The following is a 14,501-nucleotide window of genomic DNA, read 5'->3' on the forward strand; positions in this document are numbered from 1 at the left end:
CCACCCCTCTGACCCAGACCCAGACACTCACCACCACCCTGAAGTCCTCCAGGTGTTTGAAGGTGTCCAGGTGCTGCTGCAGCTGGGGGTCGATGGGCTGGTTCTTCATCTTAGAGTACTTCAGGAACGCCCAGAACTTCTCCAGCCCGTACAGCTGGCCTGGACCCACACAACACACACACACACACGCGCACACACACACACACACACACACACACACACACACACACACAGCCTTAGTCCAACTCAAGCCTTGTTAAGCTGCAGTTAACTTTTATGTTTTGTTAATTATTTTATTTTTTTTGCTTTTATGTTTTTAAGGTTTACCATCTGACAAGTTTGTCCTGGGGGGTATCCCATCAACGTTCGCTAAAGGAAAATCTAGGCTTATTTCGGAAATGTTATAAATCTTGTGAGACATCAAAAATAAGCCTAGATTTTCCTTTAGCGCCGTTGATGGAGTACCCCCCAGGTTCTGACAGACATGCTGACAGCAGGAGATATGACAGCAGGAGATATGACAGCAGGAGTGTGTGTGAGGGAGGGAGGGAGTTACCCGTCTCAAAGTCCCTCAGGGTTTCCTCCTGGAAGTCCTGGAACAGGTCGGCCCTGAACCTCCGCTCCAGACCGTAGCTGTAGTACCTGAACAAACACTCCAGACCATACCTGCACACACACACAGAGAGACAGAGACAGAGACAGAGACAGAGACAGACACACACACACACACACACACACACACACACACACACACACACACAGCTGCAGTTGAGTGACAGTGGAGGAGTGATTTAAAAGGCTCAACATGAACTCCACAATAAGCAGCTGGTCCAATGCCAGCGTATGAATATGCTTTGGATAAGTGTGTGTGTGTGTGTGTACACATGAATTTGACCTACATAGCAAGTGTACCTGGGATTGATTTGAGTGTTGGCATTTAACAAACGTTCCTCTCTGTAACAAACGTTCCTCTGTGCCGTTGACTATAAAACAGGAACAAGACAGACCAGATCTGCCCATGCTTCACGTCGTCTCCTCACTGTCTTGTGCTTCCATGACACACCCTGCCTCTTCCCCTTACTACCAACACACTGACACACTGAGACACTGAGACAACACTGAGACTCTGAAGGCCAATGCACACGGCGTGCAATTTTTGTTGCCGGACAACATTCGATTGCAATGCACACGGCGTGCAATGCGATTTTGTTGCACCGCAAAATTCCATTTTCAACTCACACCATTGAAGTCTATGAGAAAATCATAAAAAATCTCATCCCAATGCACACGGCGTGCGAGATTTTGTTGCACCACAACGTTCCATTCACAATTGTTACTTTATTGTTACGTAGTCGGACCAGGCAGGCTGATTACAATAGGCTCTACCAATATTGCTTGCCTTGCTTCCACAATTTCTACAAGATACAACTGGACACCACTGGGTAGTGGTGGTCTAGTGGATAGTGAGTTGGACTTGGGATCGGAAGGTTGTGAGTTCAAATCCCGCCTGAAGCCACACCACTACTAGTGTGCCCTTGGGTAAGGCACTTAGCCCTCAGTTACTCCAGGGGGAATGTCCCTGTAATTCGTAATTGTAAGTCGCTTTGGATAAAAGCGTCTGCTAAATGGCAAAATTAATTATTATTATTAATTATATTGTGATAAAATATGTGGGTCCCCTGATTTAGGGGTATTGGTAAAATGTCAGGAGAGTGAGCGCACAAAACACACAGCCAGAAAGGTGTATTATAAAAGCCACTTTATTATTATGGGCGATGATCAGGCAGACATAGATTCGGAGGACGGAGACAGTCATCAACGAAAGGAGACAAACGAAAATGGGTGAGTAGCAACGTTAACGTTGATATGCTTTTATGTAATGATAGCAAGCTTTTTTGCTAAACTATAACTATATAAAAAGGTATGCTCCAGTCTCTCCCTGTTATGAGTGACTCAATTAATTTAGATAGACCAGTTGAAGTTTTCCCAATTGTCCCATTGTGATGCAATAATCCGTCGCACCACAAACTTTTACAAAATTTGCTAAATTTGACAGTGCGACAAAACTCGCACGCCGTGTGCTTTGTCCCATTCAAAACGAATGGAATCGAATTTTCGCGGTGCGATTAGAATCGGGGCCATGTGCATTGGGATGACATTTTCTCATAGACTTCCATTCAAACTTCAAAATCGAATTTTGTCCGGCAACAAAAATCGCACGCCGTGTGCATTGGCCTTCAGACACTGAGACTCTGAGACACTGACACACTGACACACTGAGACACTGACACACTCTGAGACACTGAGACACTGACACACTGAGACACTGACACACTGAGACACTGACACACTGAGACACTGAGACACTGACACACTGAGACACTGACACACTGAGACACTGAGACACTGAGACACTGAGACACTGACACACTGAGACACTGACACACTGAGACACTGACACACTGAGACACTGAGACACTGAGACTCTGAGACACTGAGACACTGACACACTGAGACACTGAGACACTGAGACACTGAGACAATGACACACTGAGACACTGAGACACTGACACACTGAGACACTGACACACTGAGACACTGAGACACTGACACACTGAGACACTGACACACTGAGACACTGACACACTGACACACTGAGACACTGAGACACTGACACACTGAGACACTGAGACACTGACACACTGACACACTGACACACTGAGACACTGACACACTGAGACACTGAGACACTGAGACACTGACACACTGACACACTGACACACTGAGACACTGAGACACTGACACACTGACACACTGAGACACTGAGACACTGAGACTCTGAGACTGAGACTCTGAGACACTGAGACTCTGAGACACTGAGACAGGAATGTTGGCTTGGCAGGTGGCTCTGTGTGCTACTGGCAGAACCACAACAATGTCCTTCTAAGACCGCCTCCCTACCCCAACACATTCTCAACCGTTTTAGCAGACGCTTTTATCCAAAGCGACAATTAGAAGAGATTACAGTGGGACAGTCTCCCTGGAGTAACACAGGAGCTGAGGACCTTACTCCAGGACACACTAGTGGTGGTGTTCCCAGGTCTTACTCAAGGACACACTAGTGGTGGTGTTCCCAGGTCTTACTCAAGGACACACTAGTGGTGATGTTCCCAGGTCTTACTCAAGGACACACTAGTGGTGATGTTCCCAGGTCTTACTCAAGGACACACTAGTGGTGATGTTCCCAGGTCTTACTCAAGGACACACTAGTGGTGGTGTTCCCAGGTCTTACTCAAGGACACACTAGTGGTGGTGTTCCCAGGTCTTACTCAAGGACACACTAGTGGTGGTGTTCCCAGGTCTTACTCAAGGACACACTAGTGGTGGTGTTCCCAGGTGGGATGTGAACTCACAACCTTCTGATCACCAGTCCAACTCACTATCCACTACTAGACCACCACTACCCACTATTAAGCCTCTCTAATAGCCTAACACATACCTGTGGAGTCTGTGGATATATACACTCACTGGACACTTTATTAGGAACACCTTCTCATTCATGCAGGTAGTGTAAAGTAAAGAATTCCATATTTACTTTACTATTATTATTGTGATTTGGTATCTGAATGTTGCAATGCCAGTGTTGAGGAACCAACGCCAACTTGTTTAGTGTACCCTTGCGTACCAGTCTCCAACGGTGGAGGGAATGTTGTCTTGGCGCATGTTAGGCTTGTTAACACCAACCAATCACAGCCAACATCTTGTGGAATCAACGCCACAAAGAATGGAGGCTGTTGTGAGAGCGAAGGGAGGCCCTACCCAGTATTAGTATAGTGTTCCTAATAAAGTGTTCAGTGAGTGTATATATACACTAGCAGTTACACTAACAAGTGTATGACAGTGTGTCACATCACACTACAACCTGCAAACCTTTTTTGCACAAGTATTTAGTTTACATTAAGAATGTCGATATGCTGACTCACATTCTGCTGCCATCACCTATTCTGGTATTGACGCTCTGAGGCTGTTGTCTGTACAGCTATTGTTACAGTATACAGCTGTTGTTGTCTATATCCTGATTATTGTTTATATCCTGCTTATTCTATTATAGATTTTTTTTTCGGCAATGCCAATGCCTAATTGAACCTGTACCCAAGGATGTTACTCCTTGTATCCGTACGTTGATGGAATAAAAGCAGTCCTGGTTCTGAGGTGTGTGTGTACCTGTAGTTGTCTCTCTGCCCCCCCCCCCCCACCCAGCAGGTACAGGTGTGTGTACCTGTAGTTGTCTCTCTGCCCCCCCCCAAGCAGGTACAGGTGTGTGTACCTGTAGTCGTCTCTCTGCCCCCCCCCCCCCCCCCCCCACCCAGCAGGTACAGGTGTGTGTACCTGTAGTCGTCTCTCTGCCCCCCCCCCCCCCACCCAGCAGGTACAGGTGTGTGTACCTGTAGTTGTCTCTCTGCCCCCCCCCCCCCCACCCAGCAGGTACAGGTGTGTGTACCTGTAGTCGTCCCTGGTGTGTGTGTGTCTGTACCTGTAGTTGTCCCTGGTGTGTGTGTACCTGTAGTCGTCCCTGGTGTGTGTGTGTGTGTGTGTGTACCTGTAGTTGTCCCTGGTGTGTGTGTGTACCTGTAGTCGTCCCTGGTGTGTGTGTGCCTGGGTTTCCGTTAACCGGCAATTACCGGTCTTTGTCCGGTAAAATTTGGTGAAGTCCGACAAATTGAAAAGTCGTCGGACATATTGTCCGGTGAAAATAATTCCCTTTGAATACAATTCGCTAAAGCTGGCTGGGTGCGTTCGTAAACACGCTCTGGAAATCCGATCAGCACTCGCGGAACGCCTCTCGTCCAATCGAACGACTCGGTCGCTCTGTGACATCGAAGCCAGCGTGCGCTCCGGCGCTCTCAGAGCGTGTTTACGAACGCACCCCTAGAAGTTTCCAGCCAGCTAGCTGAAGCTGCTACACACACCAGAGCCATGGCGACCGAACGGCAAGTTAAACAACATACTATAAAAGTGACATTGTTTTACTCATTACTCATACGTTTGTTGTCATTCGGCGGTGCTAATAGTCGCTTTCTTTTTTAATTTATTTAATTTATTTTATTTTAGCAGTTTCCCCGAAAGTTAAGTGTTTGTTTTTATATCACTATTTGCACTTCTGGTTAGATGCTAAACTGCATTTTGTTGTCTGGTACTTGTACTCTGCAATGACAATAAAGTTGAATCTCACCTAATCTAATCTAATCTAATCTAAAATAATCTAAAATAATCCCATCACTATTACTCCCTATTTTCATCAGTGTTTCAATCCTTGAATCTGTGATGGAAATCAAGCAAAGCCACTTCAAGTCTCCCCACCACTGACAGCGCTGGGTGTGCCTTTCCTTACACTCTCGGTTATTCCCTGTGGATTTAAAAAACGGTGTTTTGGTTTCTATAATGTGGTCTATTCTCAGTGTTGACGAGCAGCTCAGGGGGCTTTGAGATGGCTAACAGCTAATTAAAGGAGTAATTCCACTCAAAAGGGTAGAAGTAAGCTGACTGTCTGTCTGTCTGTCTGTCTATCTGTCTGTCTGTCTGTCTGTCTGTCTGTCTCTCTGTCTCTCTGTCAGTGTGCTGGACTACCTATGACTTCCATGGTACCTGGGAACGCGTTGTCGGAGAGAAACGCCCTCTGTACAAAGGACCTACTGACCAAAATCCCTGTTCCCCGTAGCCTACATGCTTGCACTGTTACTGTTCAATAAAATGTTATACATCTAGACATTGTGGTATTTCTTTATATACGTATCCCAGACTGCCTATCAATTGTTTCTCAATAAACAGTTATGTTCTTCCCATTGTCATACTCCCGAGCTAAACGAAATGCCTTCCCAACCAGCGAGACTTATAGAAATGACGTTGTTTTATTGATAATAAAAAAAAAAGTAAAACTGTAAAGAGAAAATAGAAAACTCACATTAATCCCAAACAATTTAACAAACTTCAGTTAACGTAATGTGGAGTCCGTTCATTGATCGATGCTGTCTGTTCAGTTCCCAGTGAGGCGCCCGTTCAGCGCTGGACCCGTTCAGCGCTGGATTTGACGCATGGCATAGCGCGCATGCGTCAAATCATGTTATATTATTATATATTATATAGCTCGCATCTAATCGTATCGGATGAGAAATAGACATTAAATGGCATATATAGGCCGCTACACAACAGTAATCACCGCGACAAACAGCTATATTAGATTTGGAGAAAAAAAATATATGATTTTGAAAAAAAAAAAAAATATTATATTTGAATATGATGACCGGAATATATCACGTTTGTCCGGTAAATCGAATTCTTCCCGGACACGATGTCCGACGGCAAATTTTTCTAACGGAAACCCTGGTGTGTGCGTGTGTGTGTACCTGTAGTTGTCCCTGGTGTGTGTGTGTGTGTACCTGTAGTTGTCCCTGGTGTGTGTGTGTACCTGTAGTTGTCCCTGGTGTGTGTGTGTGTGTGTGTGTGTACCTGTAGTTGTCCCTGGTGTGTGTGTGTACCTGTAGTTGTCCCTGGTGTGTGTGTGTACCTGTAGTTGTCCCTGGTGTGTGTGTGTACCTGTAGTTGTCCCTGGTGTGTGTGTGTACCTGTAGTTGTCCCTGGTGTGTGTGTGTGTGTGTGTGTGTGTACCTGTAGTTGTCCCGGGCGTCCTCCAGGGCGCACTGTCTGAACTCGTCGTACATCCGTCTGTTGAAGTTGTCCCGCAGGAAGAAGCTCCAGAACCGGAACAGCGTGTTCATCTCCTGGGACAGCCCGATGCCCAGACGCTTCCTCTCTGACCAGGGGAACACGGTACATAGAAACATCAGCTTAGCTTAGCTTAGCATAGCATAGCATTCCTCTCTGCACAGGGGAACACGTACAGAAACATCAACTTAGCTTAGCTTAGCATAGCATAGCATTCCTCTCTGCAGAGGGAAACACATACAGAAACATCAATTTAGCTTAGCTTAGCATAGCATTCCTCTCTGCACAGGGGAACACGGACATAGAAACATCAACTTAGCTTAGCTTAGCATAGATTGTTGAATTGTACTGTATTATTTCAAGGTACCCACAATACCCAATGATCTTCCTAGCTCCTGGTGCACTTGTTGTTGTTGTTGTTTTGTTGTGTTGTTGTAGTAGTTGTTGTTGTTGTGTTGTTGTTGTTGTTGTTGTTGTAGTTGTGCTGTTGTTGTTGTGTTGTGTTGTTGTTGTTTGTATGTGGTGAGACACAATTAATTGCCCCTAGTGGGACTAATAAAGTAGTTTGAATTGAATTGAACAGCTTAGTAATAGTATAGTATGAGTGTAGTATTAGCATAGCACACATTAACTTAGTTTAGCTTAGCTGCCTGTCATACAGTGGATGTAAGAAACGTGCATCGTTGAGTTGGTTGGTTTGTTGTTTGTTTGTCGTCTGAACCAACGTGTGAATCACCGCCACACCCTGCTCTGCTGTGGCATCTCTGAGTGAGTATCTCTGTATAACGGCGTCTGCTAAAACTGCCAAAAATGTAAATGACATTTCAACACCACAGCAGCAGACTCTCTCAGAGCAGGTTTAAGTTTCAGTTTCCCTGTAAACGTCTGCAGGCCTGCGGCCCTCTGCCTGCCTGCAGCGCTGCATTGCTGCGGCTCTGCCCTGTGTGAACATCTGCATGCCTGAGGTAGTCGTGTGAATGTCACTGAGGTGCTTGTGTGAGCGCCAGCGTGCCTGAGGTAGTTCTGAGGTAGTTCTGAGGTAGCTGCGTGCGGCTGTGTAACGACAACAGTTACCTAGCAACAACAGCAGTTACCTAGCAACAACAGCAGTTACCTAGTAACAACAGCAGTTACCTAGTAACAACAGCAGTTACCTAGCAACAACAGCAGTTACCTAGCAACAACAGCAGTTACCTAGTAACAACAGCAGTTACCTAGTAACAACAGCAGTTACCTAGTAACAACAGCAGCAAAGAATATGTTATGTGTGAACTTTTTTGCCACTGCAGCGCTTGTCATCATCATCACAAGGTAGATGCGTCTGCGTGCCTGAGGTAGTTCTGAGGTAGTTCTTAGGTAGTTCTGAGGTAGTTCTTAGCGTCTTACCATTGAGGCAGCGGCGGCGGTACTTGTGGTAGACCTGCTGGGTGAAGCCGTTGTCCCGCAGCAGCTCGTGGGACGGGTGCCAGAACTTGGGCAGGGAGTGGGGGGTGCAGCCCAGACTGCCGGACAGGGAGGGGGGACCCTCGGACGGGGACGCGTTGGAGCTGCTGTGAGACCCAGGGTAGAGGAGGTGGGGGGGGTTAGTTAAACATGGGGGGGGGGCAGGGGGGGGGAACAGGAGTAGAGGTAGACAGAGGAGAGAGGAACTGTGGGAAAAAAAAGTAGAGAGGGACTTCTAGCCCAAAAGGGCCGTGAGAGACAGGAGAGACAGGAGGGACAGGAGAGACAGGAGAGACAGGAGGGACAGGAGAGACGGGAGGGACAGGAGAGACAGGAGGGACAGGAGAGACGGGAGAGACAGGAGAGACAGGAGAGACAGGAGAGACAGGAGGGACAGGAGAGACAGGAGAGACAGCAGAGACAGGAGGGACAGGAGAGACAGGAGGGACAGGAGAGACAGGAGAGACAGCAGAGACAGGAGGGACAGGAGAGACGGGAGAGACAGGAGGTACAGGAGAGACAGGAGAGACAGGAGAGACAGGAGGGACAGGAGAGACGGGAGAGACAGGAGGTACAGGAGAGACAGGAGAGACAGGAGAGACAGCAGAGACAGGAGAGACAGCAGAGACAGGAGGGACAGGAGAGACAGGAGAGACAGGAGAGACAGGAGGGACAGGAGAGACAGGAGAGACAGGAGGGACAGGAGAGACGGGAGAGACAGGAGAGACGGGAGAGACAGGAGAGACAGGAGGGACAGGTGAGACAGGAGAGACAGGAGAGACGGGAGAGACAGGAGAGACAGGAGAGACGGGAGAGACGGGAGAGACAGGAGAGACAGGAGAGACAGGTGAGACAGGAGAGACGGGAGAGACGGGAGAGACGGGAGGGACGGGAGAGACGGGAGAGACAGGTGAGACGGGAGAGACAGGAGAGACAGGAGAGACGGGAGAGACAGGAGAGACAGGAGAGACAGGTGAGACAGGAGAGACAGGAGAGACGGGAGAGACGGGAGGGACGGGAGAGACAGGAGAGACGGGAGAGACAGGTGAGACGGGAGAGACAGGAGAGACAGGAGAGACAGACAGGAGAGACGGGAGAGACAGGAGAGACAGGAGAGACAGGAGGGACAGGAGAGACAGGAGAGACAGGAGAGACGGGAGAGACAGGAGGGACAGGAGGGACGGGAGAGACAGGAGGGACAGGAGAGACAGGAGAGACAGGAGAGACGGGAGAGACAGGTGAGACGGGAGAGACAGGAGAGACAGGAGAGACGGGAGAGACAGGAGGGACAGGAGAGACAGGAGGGACAGACAGGAGAGACAGCAGAGACAGGAGGGACAGGAGAGACAGGAGAGACAGCAGAGACAGAAGGGACAGGAGAGACGGGAGAGACAGGAGGGACAGGAGAGACAGGAGGGACAGACAGGAGAGACGGGAGAGACGGGAGAGACAGGAGAGACGGGAGAGACAGCAGAGACAGGAGGGACAGGAGAGACGGGAGAGACAGGAGGGACAGGAGAGACAGGAGAGACGGGAGAGACAGGAGAGACAGCAGAGACAGGAGGGACAGGAGAGACGGGAGAGACAGGAGGGACAGGAGAGACAGGAGGGACAGACAGGAGAGACGGGAGAGACGGGAGAGACAGGAGAGACGGGAGAGACGGGACAGACAGGAGAGACGGGAGAGACGGGAGAGACAGGAGGGACAGGAGAGACAGGAGGGACAGACAGGAGAGACGGGAGAGACAGGAGAGACAGGAGGGACAGGAGAGACAGGAGAGACAGGAGGGACAGACAGGAGAGACGGGAGGGACAGGAGAGACAGGAGAGACAGGAGAGACAGGAGGGACGGGAGAGACAGGAGGGACGGGAGAGACAGGAGAGACGGGAGAGACGGGAGAGACAGGAGAGACGGGAGAGACAGGAGAGACAGGAGGTACAGGAGAGACGGGAGAGACAGGAGAGACAGGAGGGACAGGAGAGACAGGAGAGACAGGAGAGACGGGAGAGACAGGAGAGACAGGAGAGACAGGAGGGACAGACAGGAGAGACGGGAGAGACAGGAGGGACAGGAGGGACAGACAGGAGGGACGGGAGAGACGGGAGAGACAGGAGGGACAGGAGAGACAGGAGAGACAGGAGGGACGGGAGAGACAGGAGGGACAGGAGAGACAGGAGGGACAGGAGAGACAGGAGGGACAGACAGGAGAGACGGGAGGGACGGGAGAGACAGGAGAGACGGGAGAGACAGGAGGGACAGGAGAGACGGGAGAGACAGGAGAGACGGGAGAGACAGGAGAGACGGGAGAGACAGGAGGGACAGGAGAGACAGGAGGGACAGACAGGAGAGACAGAGGCAGACAAACAGGGAGGAGGGGGATATCAACAACCCCATATGATGAAGAGTCAGATGAAGAGGGAGAGGAGGAAGGAGGTAGAGGAGGGAGGAGGTAGAGGAGAGAGAGAGGGTATCAGTACCTGATGGAGGAGGTAGAGAAGGAGGGAGGGAGGTAGAGGAGGGAGGAGGTAGAGGAGGGAGGAGGTAGAGGAGAGAGGAGGGAGGGAGGTAGAGGAGGAGGTGGAGGAGAGAGGAGGGAGTGTACAGTACCTGATGGAGGAGGTAGAGGAGGTAGAGATGGAGGGAGGAGGTAGAGGAGGGAGGAGGTAGAGGAGAGAGGAGAGAGTGTATAGTACCTGATGGAGGAGGTAGAGAAGGAGGGAGGAGGTAGAGAAGGAGGGAGGAGGTAGAGGAGGAGGAGGTAGAGAAGGAGGGAGGAGGTAGAGGAGGAGGAGGAGGTAGAGGAGGAGGAGGTAGAGGAGGAGGTGGAGGTAGAGGAGGAGGAGGTAGAGGAGGAGGTGGAGGTAGAGGAGGAGGTGGAGGTAGAGGAGGGAGGAGGAGGTAGAGGAGGAGGAGGAGGTAGAGGAGGAGGTAGAGAAGGAGGTAGAGGAGGAGGAGGAGGTAGAGGAGGTAGAGGAGGTAGAGAAGGAGGTGGAGGTAGAGGAGGAGGAGGAGGTAGAGGAGGTAGAGGAGGTAGAGGAGGAGGTAGAGGAGGAGGAGGAGGTAGAGGAGGAGGTGGAGGAGGAGGTGGAGGTAGAGGAGGAGGTAGAGGAGGAGGTAGAGAAGGAGGGAGGAGGAGGTAGAGGAGGGAGGAGGGAGTGTATAGTACCTGATGGAGGAGGTAGAGGAGGTAGAGGAGGGAAAGAAGGAGGGAGGAGGTAGAGGAGGAGGTAGAGGAGGAGGTAGAGGAGGGAGGAGGTAGAGGAGGGAGAGAAGGAGGGAGGAGGTAGGAGGTAGAGAAGGAGGGAGGAGGTAGAGGAGGAGGTAGAGGAGGGAGGAGGTAGAGGAGGGAGAGAAGGAGGGAGGAGGTAGAGGAGGGAGGAGGTAGAGAAGGAGGGAGGAGGTAGAGGAGGAGGAGGAGGTAGAGAAGGAGGGAGGAGGTAGAGGAGGTGGAAGAGGGAGGGTATCGTACCTGATGGAGGAGGTGCGGGGGCGGTGCTCCCTGCTGTCCATCACCCAGCCCACGTGGCACTCCTGGGGGGGGTTGGAGCTGTGGCGGGTCTTCTTCTTCCTGGGTGTCTGGGACAGGAACACACGGGGTTAAACTCTCTCTCTCTCACACACACACACACACACACACACACACACACACACACACACACACACACACAGGAACACACGGGGTTAAACTCTCTCTCTCACACACACACACACACACACACACACACACACACACACACACACAACACAAACACACACACACACACACACACACACACACACACACACGGTTAAACTCTCACACACACACACAGGAACACACAGGGTTAAACTCACACACACGGGCCGCTTAGTGGCATAGCACACTAAGACGTCAGCCATGGAATCGCAGGGTCCCTGGGCCGATTCTGGCCGTCGACATATCCTGCATATCCCCCCTCCTCTCTCTCACCTATCCTGCATATCCCCCCTCCTCTCTCTCACCTATCCTGCATATCCCCCCTCCTCTCTCTCACCTATCCTTCATGTCATCCCTCCTCTCTGTCACCTATCTTTCATGTCATCCCTCCTCTCTGTCACCTATCCTGCATATCCCCCCTCCTCTCTCTCACCTATCCTTCCTGTCATCCCTCCTCTCTGTCACCTATCTTTCCTGCCAATCTCTACTGTCTCCATCCCTAGAAAGCAGAAATGGCCTAAAACAACAACAACTAAACACGCGTGCACGCACACCACCTCAGGCAGGGAGAGGCACACACAAGAATATAATCCAATAACACAGTTAATTACACTAAATCTGGAGCACAATTTGACTAGTATGCTTAAGAATAACTATTGTTATTTCATTTAGGACACACCCACTCATTACTACTACTGTATGGATAAAGGCACATGACATGAAGTTAGCAGACTGGCCCTGTCAACACTGAAGATGAGATGATCGTAAAAGATAACGACCATGAAAATGTGTCTGTTGATAATGACGACTGACCCAGGCTCTCTGGTCAGAGGCTTCATAGCAACAGTTACCTGGTAACAGTCCCCTAGTAACAACAGCACTTACCTAGCAACAACAGCAGTTACCTAGTAACAACAGCAGTTACCTAGCAACGACAGCAGTTACCTAGTAACAACAGCAGTTACCTAGCAACAACAGCAGAAAAGAATGTGTTATGGGTGAACTTCAGCCACTGCAGTGCTTGTCATCATCACAATGATAAACATTGATGAACTTTGACCCCTGGACCTCTGGATAAACAGACCAAACTTAAAAGACGACAGTGGACGCCTCACCTGCCCGTCGATGTCCCCTCCTTCCTTGATGGGGACGGGGTAGAAGCGGGGGGTCTTGTTGGGGTCCTGCCTCCCTCCGGGGGTGCGGGGGGTCTTGGGGGTCCGGGGGGGCTGGCGGTCGCTGGGGGAGTCAGGCACCGTGGTGGGGAGGGACTGGGCCAGGCCGTCCGACACGCCCTGCATCTCCTCTGGAAACGCCCGTGGGTAGGACATCAGCAGGCTGGACGTACAGGCTGTCTATCTGTCTACAGGCTGTTATAGGCTGTTTATAGGCTGTCTATCTGTCTACAGGCTGTCTATAGGCAGTCTGTTTATCTGTCTACAGGCTGTCTATAGGCTGTTATAAGCTGAGCATACAGGCTGTCTATAGGCTGTATACACTGCCTTGCAGAATCTAACTGCAGTAACTACCATTTTTCCCCAAAATGTAGTTATAAGTGAAATTGAACTTCTCAATATCTGTTTTATCTTGTGACAAAGTTTCAGAGTTCAATCTCGCTCCATCTTAGAGAAAAGGGATATAAAGAATTGCAGTATTGCATTTGGCTGGATAGTCTCACACTGTTTGCGTAGTTACTGCAGTTAGCTTCTGCAGGGCAGTATAGGCTGTCTATAGGCTGTTAATAACGAGGTGCAGCAACCACAGCTCACAATAAATGTATGACAACCATAATCATCAGGGTGCCGGGCTGCAGAGTGACTTGACTCAACGAACCTGTCTGTGGAAGAGGGGGCACCTCCTGGGTGGGGTCCACGGGCGTTTTGGGGGTGAGGGTGTCAAACTCATCCTTACTGATCACATTCAGCTTCCTGAAGGTCTCCACCTCCTGCTGGGGGGAGGGGGGGGCAACATGCCATCAGAACCAACATGAACACACACAGCAGAGAACTACACTAGACCACCTTTACACTGCGTATGCTAATAACCAATTCATTACTTAAGACAGCTTGCTATCTGTACGAAATATAAAGTAAAGTAAGTAGCGTTGAGAACCGATGGTTCTGGAGCCTAACGGCCCTTAGGGGGCAGGAGCCTATCTCCTGTTTCCGTAGCGTGAGGCGGCTTGATGTACAAGTACATGACGCTGGTATGTTGCAGGCTCTTACCCCCCCAATCCAACCCTTAATGCTGAGTGCCAAGCAGGGAGGCATCAGGTACCATGTTTATAGTCTTTGGTGGTACGACTCGGCCGGGGATCGAACTCACAACCTCCCGATCTCAGGGTGGACACTCTATCTGCAAGGCCACTGAGCTGGTAAAAATAGCTGTGCGAAATATAATATAATAATATATACCATTTAGCTGACGCTTTTATCCAAAGAGACTAACATTGCAGTGAGTGCATACATACATTTTTCAGTATATACGGTCCCAGCGGGGATCGAACCCACAACCTAAGCGTTGTTAGCGCCACGCTCTACCAACCGAGCCACAGAGGAGCATGAACATGATACAAAGGATTGCAGTTACAGGAAACTGTTGTTGCTTATTTGGTTGTAGAAACAAATTTTATACAAATTTCAATAATATGTAAAAATATTG

At 49.9% G+C, this 14,501-nt stretch overlaps 1 protein-coding gene across 1 annotated transcript in view; it reads right to left on the reverse strand.

Moving 5' to 3' along the window:
• The window catches only part of larp1b (La ribonucleoprotein 1B), a 35,973-nt gene that overhangs the window by 2,684 nt on the left and 18,788 nt on the right, over positions 1 to 14,501 (reverse strand). The window contains exons 11-17 of the mRNA XM_080539389.1: positions 13,674 to 13,788; positions 12,959 to 13,146; positions 11,637 to 11,743; positions 8,110 to 8,273; positions 6,667 to 6,811; positions 557 to 666; positions 32 to 159 (exon numbers count right to left, since the gene is read on the reverse strand). Of these exons, the coding sequence (XP_080395515.1) occupies positions 32 to 159; positions 557 to 666; positions 6,667 to 6,811; positions 8,110 to 8,273; positions 11,637 to 11,743; positions 12,959 to 13,146; positions 13,674 to 13,788 (957 nt within the window). The remainder of the gene's footprint in view (positions 1 to 31; positions 160 to 556; positions 667 to 6,666; positions 6,812 to 8,109; positions 8,274 to 11,636; positions 11,744 to 12,958; positions 13,147 to 13,673; positions 13,789 to 14,501) is intronic.

The sequence above is a fragment of the Nansenia antarctica genome (assembly GCF_963989245.1).
Source record: "Nansenia antarctica genome assembly, chromosome: 1".
NCBI lineage: Eukaryota > Metazoa > Chordata > Actinopteri > Argentiniformes > Microstomatidae > Nansenia > Nansenia antarctica.